Raw genomic sequence first — 22,103 nt, 5'->3', positions numbered from 1 at the left:
ATCAGGTAAAACTGCGTGCAAACAGCCAGGAAATGTTATTTTTAGATTTCTATACTGCCACTCTCCAACGGTCTCGCAGCGGTTTCCAATATCCATAAATACAATAAAATCCATAAAACATCCCATAAAAACAATTATTATAATTAGACTGATGGCGAATCAGTCTTATAGGTGCCCTAACCCTCACTTCCCCCCCTTCAGCCCAAGGGTCAGTTCTCTTATAGTATAGTAGGAGTGAGGGCCAGATCTAATCAACAAAGAGGGGGAATCCTCTGATGAAAACACCCGGGTGCCGCCCTGGCCTCAACCATAAGCCTGGCGGAAGACCTCCATCTTGCAGTCCCTGCGGAAAGCTGGTAACTCCAGCAGTGCCCTCAGCTTTTCCGGGAGCTCATTCCACCAGGCTGGGGCTGGGACCAAAACGTCCCTGGCCCTGATTGAGGCCAGACGAACATCCCAGGGGCCCAGGACAACCAGTAGATTCATACCCACAGAGCGAAGAGCCCTGAGGGGGGCATAAGCAACTAAGCAGTCCTGCAGATTAGGATCCAGGCCACATAAAGCCTTAAAGGTTAGTACCAATACCTTGAAATTGACTCGGAAGCAGACTGGTAACCAGTGCAGATGTCGAAGCACTGGCTGAATATGGACCTTCCATGGTGTTCTAGTGAGGACCCTAGCAGTCATGTTTTGAGCCAGCTGCAATTTCCAGGTCAGAGCCAAGTGAAGGCCCATGTACAGTGAATTACAGAAGTCTAATCTGGAAGTGACCATTGCATGGATCTCTGTAGCCAAGTGGTCAGAAGACATGTAGGGCGTTAAGCCACACTTGGTACTGGTGGACATGGGAGATGTGCTTCCTGATCCTGCCCTCTTCTACCCAGCCACAGGACCTCAATCTTGGAGGGGTTGAGTTTCAGGCAATTCTGAGCCATCCAGTCACTGCTTCCAAACATCTGGCAAATGTTATCGGGGGGCAGTCTGGCCAGCCGTCCATTAGGAGATACAGCTGGGTGTCACCCGCATATTGATGACAGCCCAACCCATAACCTAGGACCAGCTGGGCTAGAGAGTGCATATAGATGTTGAAGAGTGTGGGGGAGAGTATCACCCCCTATGGGACCCCACAGGGTCTGACAGCTCATCCTCCACAGCAAGCCTCTGAGTCCGGTTCTGGAGAAAGGAGACCAGACATTGCAGCACAGTCCCCCAGCGAGGCGGTGGGCCAATGGCTTGTGGTCAACCACATCAAATGCAGCCGAAAGATCTAAAAGCACAAGAATGGCTGAACTGTCCTGGTTGAGCTGATGATGGATATCATCCATTAAGGCAACCAACACAGTTTCCATCCTGTGGCCATGACAGAATCCATACTAGTATGGGTCAAGGATCAAAGCTTCCTGCAAGCCTTTACCCTGGGAATGTTTACTCATGTGCACTATCGGGGGGGGGGGGGGCTGTGGGAGGCCCAGGAATGCATATATACTTTCGCCCCTCCCCCCAAGACATTTTGCATTTCTGCAGCCATTCACATACTACTAATTTTGATAAAGGGTGCAAAAGGGGTGAAGGTGGAGCTCTACATGGGGAAAACAAGTAGTCAGGAAGGTCATAAACAGCCCCTTTCCAAGGGAATTATCAGAAGGGTGTTCATCTGTGATTAACTGGTTGCAGAAATAGGGCTGTTTCTGTTCTTTCACTTTGTTGGCCGTGGAAAACTACTTTAACAAAAAGAAAAAAGACTGAAAATGAAAGAAGAAGGGGGCTTAATATCTGATGGCAACAGTGTTGCAAGACATTTATACTGATTATGAGACATTTGATGGATCTTGAATGGGGTGGATGCCTCCATATGCAGAGACCAGTAAGAGGAATGCTCATTAGAAAACCAGTGCTGCTAGCACTATTTTCACTGAGACCACACAAAAGCAAGAGGATTCAGAAATAACCTAAATCATTTCTCCATACTGTTCAGCTTTACCATTTGCTCAGTTTGTGCTATATAACATATCATTCCTTTACTTTTATCTACTATCTTGCCTCCTGCCAAATCATATAATGCCACTAGTCCATCAAATTTAGTGCCCAAATTCGGATGGATGGCCAGTGCCTTTTGCTGCCAGGGAAAGACCAAAAGCCTTCACCAGTGATCTAAACACTATGATGGATAGGATATGAGATTCTTTCCTGGCCCTTCCAGAAGCTAGCCAGTTCTCTGAAGCTTCAAGTTTGATGGATGGAAATAGATTACTTTTCATTCATCAGAAAGACCTACAAATATGACTCAAGGCCGCAAGGTTGCCTGGAAGCACGTGGGCCAACCATGTGTGGCCTAGACCAATTACTGACCTTTCTTCATTGACAGCCTAAATAAAGCAATATATTGTATCCAGTGATGACAGTAATCAGCATATAGAATAAAATTACTATTCTATTTTAAAAAAAATGGCTTACAGCACACATTCATCTAGACTGGATGGGCTTTCTTGCTGCAGTTATTGGCATGCCATTTCTCCACTTTTCATTAGTTCCTTTGATTTTGCAGGTTTTCCTTATGAGAAAGTCGTACAGCGGGTACTCTATCTACAGGTCTTGGATTACGATCGATTCAGTCGTAACGATCCCATCGGTGAAGTCTCTCTTCCCCTCAACAAGCTGGACTTGACCCAGATGCAGACCTTTTGGAAAGAACTAAAACCCTGCAGTGACGGAAGTGTAAGTTGCATATTGCCTTTAAACAGAGGGGTCACTAAGACCAGCCTGGCATGGCATATGTTTCAGACACCAGCCATGTGACTATAGTAACTTATATCTAGCCTAGACAGAGGATCTGAAGACTTCTGTCATAGCTGTCTTCAGGATAGAAAGAGGACTATTCCAGTCCTGACATTGACATCCTACTTCTTTAAAGTAACCCTGCTGATTGAGGAGAACATTCAGTCCATGGAAGCCTTGTAATATGCCACCACTATGCCCCCACCAAAAGTCAAGAATGCACTTGCAGGGATCAGGAGAAGCAACTTAATAAATATAAGCACGTTCATGTGATTATCAGATAGCATACCTTTTAGAGAAGCGACATAGCCCAGTGATTGAGTTCAAGTTTTGCCTGTAGACTATCTCAGGTTCAATTTCCAGTTAAAGAATCAGGTAGCAGATGATGAGAAAGGCCTGCCATAGACCCCGGAGAGCCTCTGCTAGTAAAAGTAGGCAATATTGACTCGATGGACTAATATATGGACTGGGAATAAAGCAGCTTTGTGTGTACATGTGTCTCTATTACCCAGGAATGGCTTTATAAATGGACAGCTAACTGGTTGTATGCACACTGACTCCTGACAAAAACAATGAAATTCCTAAGGAACAAAATACTTTGCTTCCAAAAATGGTGATTGCCTGGGTGGATAACAATGTCATTAGAATGTATAAAGGTCATGACAAATGCTCATAAAATATTAAATATATTCTTAAAGAGCATATAGATGTTGCCAGTAATCATGCCTTTCCCTAGAAAAAGCTTTCCCTGCACATATATGACAACAGATTGCAATTAAACTCCAATCAAATCTCTCATTGCTTGTTTCTGTGTTTGGGACAGCCCCTTGCTCCATCACAAACCTCCCTGGATGGAGCTTGATGCAACATTTGTCAGTTTGTTCAGGATGTTCAAAGACAGGTGCCTGTGCAATTGGAACTTACTTCACACAGGCTGGAAGTCAAAACTCTGTTTAATCTCACTTGAAAGTTTGCTCTGTGAGGAATTCCAAACCCAAGTTTATTGGCAGTTTATCATGATATCTGATTTTGGGCTTTGTCCCCCAGTTGAATACCAGAACAGCAGCATGGCCATGTCTTTGGTTTATTTCAGCATCAATCTAACCAGTTCTTAGTATTGTCTTACTTTGGCCAGTGTCAAGACAAGCCTGCTTCAAATCCTAATGTCCACCAATGCTCAGTAATTACTTCCCACATTGAATACCTGGTCACACTGTGAAAGTATATCTCAAGTAATGTTCTGGGTAGAACAAGGGAAGCAGACATGGCCCTGAGAAATTTTAGGATGAATTCAGTTCGTATTGTAAACATTGTTTGCATTGCTTGAAATGGGCATTAGTGATGAGTAACGTTAAAAGAAATTCCTCTAATCTTTGTCCCTTTTTTTCTTTACAGGGGAGCCGAGGAGAGCTACTTCTGTCACTTTGCTACAACCCTTCTGCAAATTCTATTGTAGTAAATATTATAAAAGCTCGGAATCTTAAAGCCATGGACATTGGGGGAACATCAGGTATTTTATTTCAAGACAGCCTTCTCTATAAAATGTTTGCGCCTTTCATCTAAGTGAGCCAGAAATGACTCTTTCTTTAAAGTTTGGGCATTTATTAATTTCCAGTAAACATGGCTAGGATGTCTACGTAATCACAATTACTGTGAGGACCAGGGCAGTTTCCATATGGATTTTCTTCTATCTTTTATTTTTCACAAAATTTCGGCTCTCATCAGAGCCACTAAGGCAGCTAACATGAAAAGCATAAATAATAAAAACATATCTTTAAAATTGAACAAAAATGCATTGTTTAAACACTTAAAACTAAATTAAAATGCACACACAAGAACATAAATAGAACAATTAAAATATAAGACAGAAAAGGGGATCACTAGAAGAAGAGTGGTTCTTTGCCAGGCATCTCAAAGTGGCTTACATTCACCTTCCCTTTCCTCTCCCCACAACAAGGCACCCTGTGAGGCATGTGGGGCTGATAGAGCCCTGATATCACTGCTCTATTTATTTATTCGTATTTTATTTATTCGTATCAGTGCTATGGTGGGCCCAAGGTCACCCAGCTGGTTTCATGTGAGGGAGGAGCATGGAATCAAACCCAGCTCACCAGATTAGAAGTCGACACTCCTAACCACTACACCAAGCTGACAGGAAACTAGGAGAATATCACATGACATTTAAAAAGACATCACCTGCTGGTGGAAGCAGCAACAGGAGACAGAAGAATCTCCCAGGGGAGCGAGTTCCAGAGGTTTGGCACCAAGCCTGAGTAGGCCCTCCCAGGTTGAAATCCACCTCATCACAGAAAGCAGGGGCACCCAAGGTGGGGCCTTCAAAGATGACCATAGTCGTTGGATAGGTGTGTATGGGGGCAGTTCCAAGCCATTTGGGGCTTTAAGGATCAATACCAGCCTTGGCGTCACAGCCACTCTTTCCCATCTTTCACCAGAAGGATTTTTCTAGCTTTCTAAAAACAGTAAATGAGACTCTAAACCTAGATGTTCCATCTTACACATGTCAGGACATGGGTGATCGTCCACCTTCACCAGCATTAATGGCTGTGTTTGCCCCTTTCCCTGGCTTCATGTGTTCTAGGAGAAACATGCAAAGCCAGAGAAAGGGACAAACACAGCCCCCAAGTTGCTATTCCCCCTTCCCCTCTTGCACTGTTCTGGGGCCAGAGTGCTGTTACGGTAAGATACCCTGTTATTCTGAATGACAGTAAGTTGGGATGGGCAACTCTGCAAGATTAACAATTACTTTGAGCCTCATTAATCACTAGCACACAGTAAAGTCGTAATGCAAGAACCAAGTTTGAGTCTAGTGGAACCTTTAAGATAAAAAAAGTTTTATTCAAGGTATAAGCTTTCCTGCCATTGGACTCATCTCTGCTGCTTCAGACCAACACAGCTACTCATCTGAATCTATAGCAATAAGGTACATATTCTCAGGCTTCCTTTTTTTAAACTAAGTCTCTTGGCAAAGGCCTTCAGTGTAAGAAAGTTCAAAATCCAGAATTTTTAGAAGTTTCTCTGCCCAGGTGTAGGAGAGAAATTTCCCTAATTCTTCCTCGGTGTTAAAAGGACAAAACCTTCAAATTCCTCATGCATCTTGTAGTGGAAGGAAGATAGCCACCTATTTCTCTCACTTGCTCACTCTCAGCCACACCAAGGAGGATGGAATCTGTGGATTATTCACTGAGGAGGTAAGATGCCTGCCCTGGAAAGCTCTGTAGTAGGAGAAATAGTAAATCTGTTAGTTGAGAAAATCTAATTAGAAACTACCTCTCAAGCAGCCCTGTCTTGGAATATGATAGTTCAGAAGTGTTGGAGATCATGGTTTAAAAGGGGGCAAAACAGATAAGACCTTGGGAAATCTGTATTTTAAGGCTAATCACTATTTTATGGATAACTCCCCCTCCCTCCAATCAGGCTCACAGTGCTTGCGGAGAAACATTTAACCCTTTGCACCCATCTTTCCTTTTAAGGACTAATAACACTGTGGGGTGGGGGGTTCAGTTTGATATACAAAATTGTGCAAATCATAATTCTTAAATCCCTTCTCTCCTTCTGCCATTGCTCCAAGTTGAATTGGGAAAGATGCAGTAGTTAGCCATTTCAAAACCCAGGGAAGATACAATTGTGGATTTCCCAGCATCTTGTGTGTTATTGCCCTAGAGTTCCACCTAGGAGACTGCTGGGGTTACAAGCAAGCCAACTCCAGAGTGTTGTTATCAGCCATGCAGCTGCTAGCTGTGACAGCCTAGCATGTCTCTCACTAGTACAAGTAGGAGCAAAAACAAAGCAACAAAAGAAAGCCCTAATCTTTCATGATGCTTGGAAAGAAATATGCATTTGAAACTAAGTACTATTCAGCTTTTCCTATATCCATATTGTGTAATTGATCATAATTGGGTAATCCGTTCCTCTTAAATAAAACGCTAAGGCCACTGTAGGCCGGACCTGTCCGGGATCGGGGCCAATGCTGATTCGCCCCTCACCAAGACTGACAGCAATTCCAGCCAGTCAAGTGAGGGGCCAATCGTGCCTGCCAATTGGCCCCTCGCTTGACTGGATGTAGCTCGAACCAGTCAGGACTCAAGCGCCTCCTGCCCCGCTCCCTGACCAGAAATCCAACCACTCAGGTCAGGGGCCAATCGGCAGTTCGGAAGTTGTGAAAAAAATGAACGTCTGGGAATGGGATAGAGCTCCCAGTTTGGGACAGACTAAAGCATGAGGCTAATCTGGAATAAGACTCCCCCTCCCATTTTCCTATAGGGAGGGCAATTTAACAGCTTCATCTTTCTGTCTAAATAAAACCGAACCTCAGTGTACTTTCTAAATTAATTTAGATCCTCTTCAGGGTACGGGAAGTTCTCAGTGATTGGGAGGAGGTGTTTATTGCTATTCTTTTTTCAGTCCCACTGCATTAAGTTTTTACTTTTACTGTTACCAGAGTTTTATGGATGTGTCAAGCTAAAAAAAAAAGTGAGATAAAAATATCTTCCATCTATCATTCAGGAAATCAAATGCTCTATAGTTGGCAAGTCTGAAAGAGCTGCTTCCTGGAGCTGTGTTTATTCCAGGGACTCCTAGCCCTCCCACAGTTACCCATTTCCGCTTCTCCTTTGTCAGACCCCTACGTGAAGGTGTGGCTGATGTACAAAGACAAGAGGGTGGAAAAAAAGAAGACGGTTGTGATGAAGCGGTGCCTGAACCCTGTCTTCAATGAGTCCTTCATCTTTGACATCCCCACAGAGAAACTGAGGGAGACAACCATTATCATCACAGTCATGGATAAGGACAAACTCAGTCGGAATGATGTCATTGGGAAGGTGAGTTGTCCCAGCCAAGGAACTTAAAAGGTCTTGTCCAAGCCCTTGTCAACAGGGATTAAATTGGTCAAGGCAACGGGTCAGTGAGCAAAAGGTGAGTGAGATGAACTCATGAGAAATCAGGGAGAAGGAAGTTATCAAGTGTTTACATAGCCACGTATATAAAGAAACTTCTGCTGCCCCAGGTGTGATGCTCTAAGAGGTGGGGATGGGTACGAACCAGGAAAATAAGGCTCAGTTTCTGGTTCATGGCTGAACTGCAAGCTGAACCCTAAACTAAACTGAAGCTAATTTACAAACCAAACCAGTCTGTGCAGTTTGCGGCCCTGCAAACCCTGTGGAAAGGAACTGTAGTTCCTTTATAAAGAAAGACCAAAAAATAGCTCAATGGTAGGGAACCGTTTGCTCCCCATGGCTCAGCTGTTTTGGGCTGTCTTGAGCAGTCCCTTTAAAAGCTTGATGAGCTTTCCAAAGTAAGTAAGCTTAAAAGGACTGCAAACCAGTGTGAAAAACAGCTATGTGGCAGGTAGTTACTCCCTGCCAGGCAGCAGTTTAAGGCTGTCTTTAAAGGTAAAGGTAAAGGTAAAGGTATCCCCTGTGCAAGCACCGAGTCATGTCTGACCCTTGGGGTGACACCCTCTAGCGTTTTCATGGCAGACTCAATACGGGGTGGTTTGCCAGTGCCTTCCCCAGTCATTACCGTTTACCCCCCAGCAAGCTGGGTACTCATTTTACCAACCTCGGAAGGATGGAAGGCTGAGTCGACCTTGAGCCGGCTGCTGGGATTGAACTCATGGGCAAAGCTTTCAGGCGGCTGCCTTACCACTCTGCGCCACAAGAGGCTCTTGCGCCACAAGAGGCTCTAAGGCTGTCTTTATCAGTCCCTTTAAACTTTAAAAGGACTGCAGAAGTCAGCCCAAAAAACAGCAGCCAGCAGAAAGAGGGGGATGATCTCCTGGGAAAGGACTTCCTATCCATCTTTCTGCTGGTTGTGGTGAGCCCAAGCCCGACCCTGAGAGCGGACTTCCACCTTTCTGATGGCTGCCATGAGCTGAAAAGCAGGGCTTCAGTGGATCTGAGCAATTAAAACCAAACAGCTGAGTGGCATCTGGGGCATCAGTAAGGACTGTGCAACTGTTTGCCCTGGCAGGCTCTTCTTGACACCACTGGACAATCAGTGGCAGGGACTGATTTCTGTTCCTTCAGTACCATCCTCACAGGAACCCGAGATATTGGGAGGAGCCTGTCAGGAAATGCTACAGTTTTTTCATGGGCACCTAATTTAACCCCACATCATTTTGTAATGTGCATAGGAATAGAGAGATCAGCATACAGTATGGGGACAATAAACGTGCTTGCGCACCCATATTTGGGTTTAACATGCTCCTCTGCTCCTGTTAAAATACTATTTATTGGATATAGCCTAGTCTGTGACGAATGAATGAATGAATGACCCTATTAATTGGATAGCTGCACTAAATATGTGGTATTGTGCAGAGTAACATTCCCAAAAGGAGAGGAGGGACAAAAGGAGGGACAAAAGAGGCAACCGGGAATGAATGTGAGAAATGCAGCAACATGTAATGAGGCATTATTTCACACGTGGGGGTGAGGGTTAAGCAGCTAAGGCCTTACAAAAAATATGAGTTTTGAGAAGAAACTTGAAGAAAACAAGCAGGAAATTCTGGGCAGCAAACAGAAGGCAATATAGTCAGCAGACAGAAAATCATGGCAGAAATAAGAACAGAACAATGGCAGCAGGGGGAAGCAAGGTGGAAAGGACGTTTCTTGTTTCCTTGACCCGCCTATAAATCCTGGAGGTTTCATACCAGCAACTCTTTGTGAAGCATCTTTTTCTGTCTGAAAAGTATACATTATGTGCAAGTGCATGTAACAAAATCCAAATTGCCTTTCAAGGAAAGACAAGAAGCTGCAATTTTGAGGAGTGGCAATTGTTAAGGGATATCTAACCTTTTTCTTGCTGGCCATTATTCCATCCCAAGATTAGCTCAAACTGCTTTTTCCTCTCCCTATAACACCTAGACCTCCTCAAGGGGAAAGGCAGTTTTAGCAGGGGAGGTTTTGATAAGAAAACTATCCATTGGGGAAAACATTAAGCATCTCCTTTTCTCACACCTTCTGCCACATTACTCAAAATCCCAGTCTCCTGAGACTGACTTTTTAAAAAAGAAAGTCAGTACATCATTATGCACATTTGCAAGGGAAATATAATTTACTCCTAAGGAAGCCCAAACAGGATGCTTGCTTGACCTGTTTTGTTACTTTCACTTTTGAGAAGTGGAGTGTGAATCACTCGTTGGTTTTTAAAGGTGAGTCAGGGTTTATGGGTGGCATTACCCATTTTTAAAAAGAGAAGATAAAAGTAGGATGAGGCTCTTGTCCCTCCAACAGTTCATTGGTGTTGTGGCCATTGTTGCTTGTTCTGTAGAAAAGCTGCCTTTGCCCAAATTTTCTCTTCTGCTTCACTCTTAAAAGAAGAGGGGCCTCTTTATCCTTTGCATTCCAGCCACATGATTGAGAGGAGAAAGAGGAGCCTTTGAGGTCAAAACTTAAATGTGGGTCCCATGTTGCAGGTTATGTGTGTCTTAAAAAATAATCCTCCCTTTCCAGCATAATTACATAATCCTGTAAAAACTCAATTTCATAAAACGCGAACAAAACCCAATACTATTTTTTTAAACCCAGTGCCTACAGTAATATGGTATGAGCTTACCAACTAAATGCTCAGCCACACACAGCAAAGCCCTACTGACAAATTCCAGAGGAGGCTCATTGAATCAGTACAGCCTTTAGGGCCTTTTGGTTGGCTGGGAGAGAAAGTGCTCTGTACTCTGCCTCCAGGAGCCCATTTTGTAAAACTGGAGCAATGAACAAAAAGGCAGAGGAGCAGGCAGTGGAAGTGCAGGCCTCTGGAACAAAGACATGGCAAGCAAGAGCTTCTGAAGCACAAAGTCATCTAGGGTGAGGCAGGCCTCCAGATATGTGAGCCATGCAGGGGTTTAAGGATAGGAAGCAGCACCAAGAAATGAATCTGGACAACTGGGCAAACCATGAAGAAATTTTAAAAGTGATATAATAAAGGTGGTCCCAATGAAACAGTGAGCAGCCTCATTTTGTAGGGATTGAAGCTTCAGGTTGTCTTTGAGAGCAGCCCCATGGAAAGTGCACTGCACAGTAACTCATTCTAGAGCAGTGGTCCCCAACCTTTTTATCACCGGGGACTACTCAACACTTGACAGTTTTACTGAGGCCCACTGCCCTAACGCTCTCTGACTCTGATCGCTATGGTATTGTTTAAAAATCCCTTCAAAATAAGATACAGACACGCCACAACAATGAACATAAGGAACATTTTATTTTCATGGAAATTTTAACTCAGGACAATGACAAATCAATGGGAACCCTGAGCTTGTTTCTCTGCAACGAGATAGTCCCATGTGCGCCTGCCGGATCGTGGATGAAGTAAAGGGCTGGGGGGGGAGGCATCCTTCGCGGCCCACCTCCAGTTAGTTGACGGACCACATGTGGTCCGCAGCCCACAGGTTGAGGATCGCTATTCTAGAGGATATGGAATAATAGGTCAATGTATCCGGGTCAAGGAAAGATAAGAGGAAGAAAGGCACACTTCACCAACCTGTCTCCATTAACAAGTCCAAGAACATTCCTAAACTCTTAATGTGGTCATCTAATGAAAATCTTACTCATTGTGGAATGAATAAATCAGTCCCTTCCAGGTTATCAGCTTTCCCAGCTAGTATCCAATTCCATACCATCTGAATACAGCTTCATCCTGTTTCCCTTGTCAACTGCATTATCCAAGCATCAGCTTAGGACTGAAATGGTTTGCATCTAGAGATTTAGGACCTAACCACATGGTAAATTTCTCTCGGGATATCCCTGGCTCAGGTGGATAGACATATTTGGAAGTTCTGCATTTCCTAAGCAGGCAGGGAGGGCTTATTGGGATCTAGGCCACAGTGCACAAGGAGAGGGAGAATAGACCTCCCCTCTACCATTTGCCTGATCCAAATTAGCCAATGGGGTATTACTTACCCCACAGAGGATTGCTTGTATACCAATGAGCTAAATGGTATAATAAGGCAAATCTGCCCCTGTTCCCCTTCCCTCAGAGCTGCTTGATGAAGAGGAAGGGTCTCTCTCTGCATGTAGTGATGGCTGTAAATTGAGTGTCTGTCTTTGATAACAACCAGCTCCAGTGCTGTGTAGATAATCTCATTTGGCTTCTTGACATAAGTATTAAAGAGAATTAATTGGTGAGAAGACCCCTGTGGGACACCACACTGGATCCTCCAGCCAGATGATTCCACATTTTCAGTGGCAGCTCTTTTGTGTCCAGAGCTGGGGTTAAAGGTTGGAAATTATAGTTCTAGCCTAACATAGGCAGCATTGTTTGGGCCACTGGGGTTTCATTTTTCAGCCAGTTGCCTTTTGTCCAAGATTTCAGCTGAATATAGCCTCTGAACAGCATGTTCCTTAGGAAATAGAATATATTGAAATACTTAAGCATAAAGCACAGCTGGGTCTAAAGATCTGTACTCTAGCCTCAGATCAGACAGAAAGTGCAAGTTCCTTGGTCCAGATATTGATCCTGATAAGTACTTAGATGCTCATTTCTTCCACATGCAAGCTGTGCCTTGGGGGTGGGGGACACAACACCGCAGCATAAATGAATGCATATACAGATTGGTTTCTTCTGGTGGACTGAATGGGAAAAGAGTCCTGGGCAGGAGCCTGCCTACAAAGGAACTGTCAGGCCTAGCTGGACTGGAAGAAAAAGAACACCCTAATACTGATCAAGATTCACTCTGAAATTTGAAGAAGAGTTGGTTCTTATATGCCGCTTTTCTCTACCCGAAGGAGGCTCAAAGTGGCTTACAGTCACCTTCCCATTCCTCTCCCCACAACAGACACCCTGTGAGGAAGGTGAGGCTGAGAGAGCCCTGATATCACTGCTCAGTCAGAACAGCTTTATCAGTGCTGTGGCGATCCAAAGGTCACCCAGCTGGCTGCATGTGGGGGAGTGTAGAATTGAACCGGGCATGCCAGATTAGAAGTCCGCACTCCTAACCACTACACCAAACTGGCTTCTGTTTGGCTTCTTCTTTTCTAAATCAATTCCAATAGCTTCAGAACAAAGGGCTTGTTTTAGCACCAGCATAAATTTTGCATCTGTTTTGCATCTTTGACATTTTGGGGTTTTGCTTGCCTAGGCAAGGAAACTCCCCATGTGCATTTGAACACCTGTGCCCGCAGTCAGGACAAGATGCCAGAATTATGATAAATCATGCAACCACAGGAAACATATTTACTGGTCTTGTGTCACTGAATCGAGTGGCAAATTTTGTAGAATTTAGGGGAATGGGCTTTATGCCACTATCAAAATATGGCATGGAAAGTAAGGTGAAACCATGCAACATTGGGATGAAACCAAGAATCACAAACAGGGGTTGCAGAGCTGTGCAGTGAGGCAATCTGGCCTTTCCATAATCGGTCAGGGGGCAAAGCAGGGTCGTGGCTTAGTGTGATTTACCAAGAAACATACCAGACTGGAAAAACTTTTTAATTATTTGATTAGATTTTATCTACAGAGAAATAAAGTCACAGGGAACTCATATTCCTCAAGACCTGTGCACAGAATAGAGGGTTGCATAGGATTTTATGCATCAACCTCATAGGCTTGGCCCAGAGGCCTGGACCAAGGCTATCTTGCCACTTCTTCATTCCATCTCCAGGACAACCCCCAAAGTCTCCAGGCCAGCCCTGGAGCCCTGTTCACACACCTCTGCTGTGGCATGATCACTAGGACAAGACTCATCTTTCAAGCTTACATTAAACAGAGCTTATTCTGGGGTCAGCCTGTAGCAAACATTGTTCTGTCGAGGATTTTTAGTTACAGCAACCAGAATCTTAGTCAAAATATGCCAGGGCTATCTGCAGGATCCTTTGGGCATAATTCGTTTATCTATATTTGAGCTGCTCTGTATTCCACTGAAAGATTACATAGCAAACAGCATTTCTTAATACAGTAAGAAGCTGTATGATCAATTAGAAAGTTGTGATTATTTCCTTTAAACTCCACTCCGTCACCATCAGCGGGAGCACCACCAGGGCCCTTCCCTCATTTCAGCTTCTTCATTGGCATAAATAACTTTGGGATTTTTTTTCTTCATAATTTTAACATAGTCGTACAGCCCTTAGACCTTAGAGGCACTTTTAAAATAATAAATATTATTCTAAATAATGAGGCTTAAAAACTTGCTTTTATTAAAATCCCTACATTTCTACATTACAGCCACCCAATTCTTTATTAGGAAGCCTGATTGATCCTTTTGTGCAGGCTCCTAAACCCTTAGAGTACAACAGTAGAGAAATCCTAGGGGCTTTTTGCACGCCTTCAAAATAGCACAATGGTTGCCAATTGAAAACGCTACTGATTTGCTGTTTTGCACAACGTCGTCGACAATCTGCCACACACCTGAAACCAATCTGCAAAAAGCGCTTCCTTGTAGCGCTTTCAGGGAAATCCCCAAAAGTGGATTCACCCTCCGGAAAGCGATACACTCCTGCAACCAATCTGCAACACTAGCGAAAAAGACCTGTGCGTTAACATTGTTGCGGTTTCTACAAAGTCCCTCCCCCTGGCTCTCTTCTCTGATCTTCCGGCGAAGCGATCGCCATTTTTTTTTCTCCGAGCGAGCGGGGATAAACGCACCAGCGAGCCTCTTTCAGTTTAGAGGCTTCCCCGGCTTCAGTCCCTCCCCTTCAGTCACTAAGCACACAGAACAGAGAAGCACGTTTGCTGATGTATTTTCCCTTTATTTTTTACACTTTCATTCAGCCGAAAATCGGGCCCGTGAGAGGGGGGGGGGGATTTTTTTTTTTCACTCGGAGGGAGCGTGGCAACGATCAAACGACAGCTCAAACACACTAGGCAGCTGGATGGGTCTCTCCGTTGCAACAAATCTACACAGATTCGTTGCAATGGGTCTGTTTTTTTTTTTTTTTTTAACCTTTCTTAAAGGGAAAGGGGCTGTTTGGGAGCATGCTAACGGCTGCCCATTGGCTGCTTGACGGCCAGGGGCGGGACGAGCTTGGCAATAGCGCTTCCTTTCTAGCGATTTCTGCCGAGACCGGAAGCCTGTGGGAAACGCTACAAAACGCAACTGGATTCCACTACAAAGGCAGGTATGCATAACGACGAATTCCACTATTTTAAATGGCGATTTTTCATTCAGTGACCAATTTGCAACAAAGATCCCGGTGCGTAAAGCCCCCTAGAATATGAATGTGTCAGGTGTGTTGCATCTGTCATATGCATGTTCTCTAACCTATGTATTGCCAACTCTGTACACATGTATCATTCCCTAGAGAATAAACTTCTGTAGACTTGGGTTCCAGAAGATCTGAATCATTCCAAAATCAGCATCAGCTAGCAAACCAACTGTGATAATATTTCTTGCAGTCTGGTACCCAAGTAATCCTGTTGATGAATGCCATGCTTGCATGCCATTGGATGTATGGTGTTGTTTCTTTTTAAAGAACAATTAATCAGGCTCTGCTTGAACCAGAACATCTGCCAATTCTCTTACTACCAAATGTTGCAGTTAGATGGAAATGAAATGGGCCGTGCATCCCTTTCCCATTTAAAATGGGGAGGAGGGGTATTCATATATTCATTCCTATAATACTATTATGGAATAATATTTCCCAGTACTGTAGTGTCAAAGAGATAAAGCTTGCCAGCATTTAGAAATAAGGGGTTTCAGTTGTACAAAAACCCCAGTTCTATAGTCAGTTCAAGATGGTGAGCTACGGAATGTGTTTTAACCTGGTCCTATAAGCTGTAGCTGAGATCCCACATTCTTAGACTTTACCCGCGCAATCAATAACTGGAATATTGTACACAATCTTTCTTTGCCCCTGAACACTTCTGCAACCCTCATCCCTCTGGAGGACAGAAACTTGCTTAGGATAAAATTGAATGTAATGAAACTCTATTTATAGTGTGGTATAAAATGAAAGTCCTGGATAACTGCAGTGCACTGTAATTTCCAGGCTGTAGTAAAACTATGTTTGAATGAAAGAGAAAAATTGAGAGGAGTAGTGATCTTACCATCTTTTCTCAGATGAATTCTTCCATGAATTCTGAGCATACTTCTGTTTCATAGGTGTGTTTGCATTGATCATATGACCCTCAGTCTCTCTAGTCCAGTACTTTCTATTCTGACAAGCAGTGCCTGTTAGGAGGCTCTGGCACTTGGTTTTCTAGTTCTGCACCCTTTTAAAAATGACAGTGGTAAATTCCAGCCTAGGACCTTATAACAAATGTGTGCCCCACCAATTAATTTTGATTTAGGTGTACAACAAAGCTATTACATGGTCTTTCTCTCCTCTTAAGAGAGGGACTGCATAATTCCTTTGCTGTGCTCCTAAATCATAATCCACATGCACCATGCATATATTAGTGGCTTTTGTATTGTGGGCTAAGTTGCAAGTTGGATGCCTGGTGAACGTACCCATCAAGTCACCTGTCATTCTGCTTCACCAGATGCCATTTGTCACTGGCCCATTTTCCTGTGCAGTTTGGCTTTTCCTTTGCATACATTGGTACGGCTCAATTAAATTTAGGGAATAAGCAATGCGAATTCATACCAGCTGGAGACCTGGCCTGATGTTTAAAAATGCAAGATTATAAGCTTTATAAGAAATCAATCAGCTCCAAATCTGATTTACATTAAATATATATTATTCTATTCCCATTAATGTAATAATGATAAACGGGCATGGTAATCTCATTATTATTGCTGTGTGCTGCAGAGTCAATTATTCCCTAATGTAGCATTGCATTAAAAGAAGCAACTTGTATATTAAATTAAAATCAGCATAAAATGAATCCAGCACTGAGAAGACAAGAACCTAAAGCACATAAGATTGCTCAGTGAAAGCCCAGTCTCCAGGAATTCAGAACCCTCCCATCTAATGACCAGCTCTGCCACTGGCTCTCTGGGTGACCATAGAGTCTCTGTGCTTCCATTTCCTGATGAATGAAAGTGGCGGCATCTCTGCTTAAGGTACATACTGTATAAGAAGCATGTGCCACCACTTTATTTTTTATGGACTGTTCCTATTTGGGAAGTTCTGTCCACAGTAATTAGGAAGCTATTCACGTACTGAATTTTGCTTTGATTTGTCATGAGTTACTTCTCCAGAGAAACAAAACCTCAAAGTACTATGGCAAATTCCACAGATTTCCTTTCAACCCCCCCCCCCCCCTCCTAATACCCCCACCACCTTTTTAAAAAAAAATCTCCAAATATAACCCTTCAGGAGAGAGGAAAGGATGTAGGATCTTAGTTCAGATTCTGCTAAATTCACGGCAGAATCCAAGATTGTCTCCACACCTTTTGTGAGGCAGGTAGAGGAGAGGAGTGGAATTCTCACAGGCCACTTTGGTTCAGTAGCCATTAAAAGTGTAAAAGTACCAAATGGAAAAGAATTTGCCAAGAAGAGTTTCAAGAGATTGCAGCCCAATATGATAATAAGGAGAGACTGAATAATTGCCACCCTTGTGCAACCTCCAATAGAATTATGAAGTCACATGTCTTTGAGTGAGAGTCCTGAAGCACCATTAGTGAATCTGGAAGACAAGTCTTGGCTGTCATTGCGGGGGAGAAGCTGACACATGCATCCTCCATGCTGCAATACAGAAAGCCAGGAGATAAAAATAACCAGAGCTACACAGAGGGATTAACACTTGTTTGCATTGCCATACAGCTAATTTTGACACCTCCAACACATTTGTTCAGCAGAAGAGGAATGAAGTGTGGCAGCTGGTGTGGGTGAAAAGCTCCATCAAGCAGGACCTCACTGTCAGTTTTGCTCTGGCAAATGTGGGGCCCAAGACAATTTAGTGAGAGTCCGTGGCTGGAGAGGTCTCTCTACAAGAAATAAAGTGTACAGTTGGTACAAGTTTTTTTCTTGTACGATAAATTGTGTTACACAGTCAGATGGATTATGCTGTTCTTTGAAATATGTCACCGTTCTTTAGTACTTGCAAAAAGTCTCATTACTTAGACCATCCACCTGGGAGGTCTCATTCTGTCTTTGTCCATGAGGTCCATGACTTCTTGTCTGGTCAGGGGGGGAAACAGGCATCCTCAAAAAGCTCCTGAAAAGGTTTTGGTCAGTCTTGGCCACTGAAGAAAGTTTTGAAAATGAACAAAATCTGGAATTTTTTTTAGCCAGACTTCAAGACAAAACTTACAAGATGTGGAAGTGTTTTCATTTTTACTAGTTTATTGAAGATTACATACAATGTATTATTGGAAGCCTTTTCACACAGGTGTTCCTCTGTATTTTGCAACCCCTGAGAGGGCCAGAAGGCAGCACAGTGAGGACACCAAGAAGTGGACAGGATTCTTCAGATCACAGGCAGAATCTGAGATCCTCTCCCTACAAAAGCTCTCCCTTGCCTTTTTTGTTTTCCCTCTAACATGCCTCAGATCTCCAGTATTTCCCCAAGCTGGAGCTGGCAACCCTTCCCTGCACCCCTTATTCTCACAGGCTGATCCCTTCAAGTCATTAGTTGTAAGAGTTGTCAGCCCAGAGCTAGCACCTGGAAGTGACTTATGATAGCATGATGTTCTAGGATTTCCTGGAAGCGTTATAGTTTTACTATATCAGAAGAATCCTAGATGGTTATGCTGATACAATGATGTGTGCTTCCAGTGTGAACATGGAAGTGACATCATGTCATTGATTCAATGCCTATCTTTCCCCCCACCAGCTTGTCTCCATCAGCAGCAGGGAACAAGGCTGTCGCCAGAACAGAAGGCTTAGCAGCCGTGCTGGCTGTTCTTGCCAGCAAATGAACTGGCTTCTGGGCAGAGGGAGGGATCCTTACCCAGGTGCCTTTTCCCACAGGGCTCTCCTGGTGCCTTCAATCTCAGGAGTGGATTGTGTCAGCATATAGAGTGGGGGTTGGTGGAGAACTTGGTCATCTGGTTGGTGTACTGATCACCTAGTACACCATCATCTGCCCTGTCGAGCCTCCTGAAGGTGGCCTGGGCATTGCAGTACCCAAGACTTGTAATCTTGGGGGACTTCTGTGTCCATGCTGACACCATGGTGACACTAGGTTTCTCCCTATTTGTTACTGGCCCCACCTATCAGGCTGGCCACACCCTCAACTTGATCTTTGGCACTGGGATAGAGGTGGATCTGATGGTGACTGTTGTCGCCCTGTGGTCAGGCTACAACACCCTTGAGGCCTAGCTTAAGTACCACCCTCTCCCTTCTTGGGTGACAGGCACATTTTAACCTGCCCATGGAGACTTATGGATCCAACTGGATTCCTGAATGCTCTACAGGATCCAGTGCCTCTTGGCAACTCACTGGTGGTGCTGGTAGAGAACTGGCAGTTCTGCCTGACAGCTGTCATTGACGAGATTGCTCCTTTGTGCCCTCTCCACCCTCACCTCAAACGGGCTATGTGGTATGGTGGAGCTGTGGGAGAGGAAGAGGGCAGTGAGACAGAGCAAGTGTGGAAGAAGAATCACGATGAAGCAGCAAGAATATCTTATTGTACACTTATGAAGGCATATGAGATTGCAGTGAAGGTGGCAAAACATGAGTTTTTCGCTGCTGAAATCGCATTTGTAAACTATCACTCAGCACAATTATTTAGGGTAGTTCGGTCACTTACTGTACTTGAGGAGGGGTGCCAAAATTCTAGTCAATTGGAATAAGGCTGTGAGGCACTAGCGAGCATTTTCGCAGATAAGGTCTTTTCACTCCGCCATGACCTTCCTGCCATGGTCGATACAGAAAGTGAACTGGAGACCTTTTGGCCAGCTTGGGGGGATACGTTTGATGGCTTCAGGCGGTTCTCTGTTACTGAAGTGGACAAGTTGCTAGGGTCATGGAGGGCGACTACTTTCCCTCATGATCCCTGTCCATCCTGGCTGCTCAAGACGAGCAACTAGCGGATAGGAGGCCCCCATTGTCAACTTCTTGCTATCTACTGGGGTGTTCCCTGAGACTCAGAAGGGGGAGGTCTGCCCTCTGCTGAAGAAACCATTGCTGGATCTGCAGGACCCAGGCAACTACCAGCCAGTCTCACATCTTGTGTTTCTGGGCAAGGTAGTTGAAAAGACTGCTGTGGACCAGCTCCTGGCATTCTTGGAGGAAACCTCAGTACTTGACCCATACCAGTCTGGCTTCCTTCCTGGCCACAGAATTGGAGACAGTGCTGGTCACCTTGACAGATTATCTGTGGCACCAGTTGGATAACAGTGGTTCAGCTATCCTCATGATGTTACATCTGTTGGCTGCATTTGACATGGTCAACCACAAGTTGTTAGCCTGCTGCGTTGCCCAGGCTGGGATCTGGGGAACAGCCCTACGGTGGCTGGGTTCCTTTCTCTGGAACCAGACACAGAGGGTGGCAGTGGGGGGAAAGCTATCACATCCCTATCAACTCCCTTGTGGGGTTCCTCAAGGAGTGCTCCTCTCCTCCACTCTGTTTAAAATCTTCATGCACCCTCTGGCCCAACTGGTCTGGAGTTATGGGCTGGGTTGTCACCAATGTGTAGATGACACCCAGCTCTATTTCCTGATGGATGGATGCCCAGACTTCCCCCTCGATACATTTGCCAGTTGTTTAAAAGCAGAGTCGCCTGAAACTCAACCCCTCCAATACTGAGGTCCTGTGGCTGGGTAGGAAGGTGACAGATCAGGAAGCACATTTACTCAAGGTGTCTGGGGTGCAGCTTAACATCTTGCCCTCAGCCAAAAATTTGGGACTGATCTTGGATGCCTCCTTATCAATGGACATCTGGATCACGGGAGTAGCCTACACAGTGCTTTTCCACCTGCGCAAGTGATGCTACTAGTACCCTGCCTGTCATTGGATTGCTTGGCTACAATCATCCATGCAACAGTCGCCTCCAGATTGGACTTTTGTAACTCGTTCTATGTGGGCCTACCCTTGTCCCTGACCCAGAAATTGCAGCTGGTGCAGAATGCAGCTGCTAGGGTCTTCACAGGAACAGCTTGGAGGGCCTATATCCAGCCTGTGCGGAAGCAGCTGCACCAGCTGCAGCCTGTATCAGGCTCAAGGTATTGGTGCGAACATTTCAGGCCATCCATGGCCTGGGCCCCACATATCTGCAGGACTGCCTGTGTCCTTATGCCTCTCCACAGGGCACTGCGCTGTGCGGATGTGAATCTGTTGGAGGTTCCTGGCCCAAGGGAGGTTTGCCTGGCCTTAACCAGGGCCAGGGCCCTTTTGGTCCCGGCCCAACCTAGTGGAATGAACTTCTGGGAGATCGGAGAGCCCTAGTGGAATGAACTTCTGGGAGATCGGAGAGCCCTGATGGAACTACCTCAGTTTCGCAGGGCCTGCAAGACAGAGCTCTTCCACCAGGTATTTGGTTGAGGCCAAAGCAGGGATGATCTTGTCCCCTCCTGGTAGCAGCCAATCCATCTGGCTACCCTGCATTTACCCTGCAAGGCAATTTTTAAGGAGTCTGTTGAACAGTGGAGGGTTTGTTGCCACCTAGGGTGATTTAATGAGGTTTTTAACTATTTCAGTGTGATTTTATTCAGGGAATGAATATTACCTGCCACAAGCCACTGCTAGTGAGATTGGCGGGATACAAATAAAAAAATAAATAAATAAAATAAACTTCAAGTCTATTTGTTATCATTAAGGTAAGTTGTCTAAGCCAGTGGTCCCCAACCCGCGGGCTGCGGCCCGGTGCCGGGCCGTGAAGGCCTTGGCGCCGGGCCACAGCTCCTCTTCCCCCCCCCCCGAAGTGAGAAGCTCGCCAGGCTGCGAGCAAATCGGCCGCCAAAGCAGCTGATTAGCTCGCGACCTGGCAAGCTTCTTGTTTCGGGAGGGGAGGGAAGAGAAGCTTGCCGAGCCGAAAGCTAATCGGCCGCCGGGAGGGGGAGCCGCGGCCGCCAGCATGCGCGTTTGCATGCAGAGGGGCTGGGAGGGGGAGCTGCGGCCGGCAGCATGCGTGTTTGCGCTGGGGCTGCCGCGCGTGCGCGGGCCCTCGGGCCACGCTCTACCCCCACTCCGGAGCAGCGGTCCGCAGCGGCCGAAAGCTTGCGGACCGCTGGTCTAAGCAACATACAGCAAAAAGTAAAAACACTATAACATTCATCATAAAAATACAACTTAAAACAGCAGCAAAACACTGCTAATGTAATAGTTTGGGAAAACTCTTGTGTATAAGCATGCTTTTGCCTGGTGACAGAATCAAAGTAGGAACATGCCTTGGTTGATCTCTCCAGGTGGAGAATGCTAGGGGATAACTACCAACACATTTTTTTAAAACCGTACTTTATGTCCTAATCAACTTTGCCTGCAAATAAAGGATCATGGTTAAGGTCTGGTTTTTCCCTTCACCCTTAGTGTATTTTACCACGGAAACCACTGGC

At 45.0% G+C, this 22,103-nt stretch overlaps 1 protein-coding gene across 8 annotated transcripts in view; it reads left to right on the top strand.

Annotated features, from left to right (window-relative positions):
• SYT7 (synaptotagmin 7) overlaps window positions 1–22,103 on the top strand; it is a 284,642-nt gene that overhangs the window by 253,117 nt on the left and 9,422 nt on the right. For all 8 annotated transcript variants that reach the window (XM_077321148.1, XM_077321147.1, XM_077321149.1 and 5 more), the window contains 3 exons: window positions 2,546–2,715; window positions 4,171–4,285; window positions 7,414–7,613. In XM_077321148.1, coding sequence (XP_077177263.1) covers window positions 2,546–2,715; window positions 4,171–4,285; window positions 7,414–7,613 — 485 coding nt within the window. The remainder of the gene's footprint in view (window positions 1–2,545; window positions 2,716–4,170; window positions 4,286–7,413; window positions 7,614–22,103) is intronic.

Source organism: Paroedura picta, chromosome 2 (assembly GCF_049243985.1).
Source record: "Paroedura picta isolate Pp20150507F chromosome 2, Ppicta_v3.0, whole genome shotgun sequence".
Lineage (NCBI taxonomy): Eukaryota > Metazoa > Chordata > Lepidosauria > Squamata > Gekkonidae > Paroedura > Paroedura picta.
Note: the sequence above shows the minus strand (reverse complement) of the source record. Positions and strands in the feature narration are given on the sequence as shown.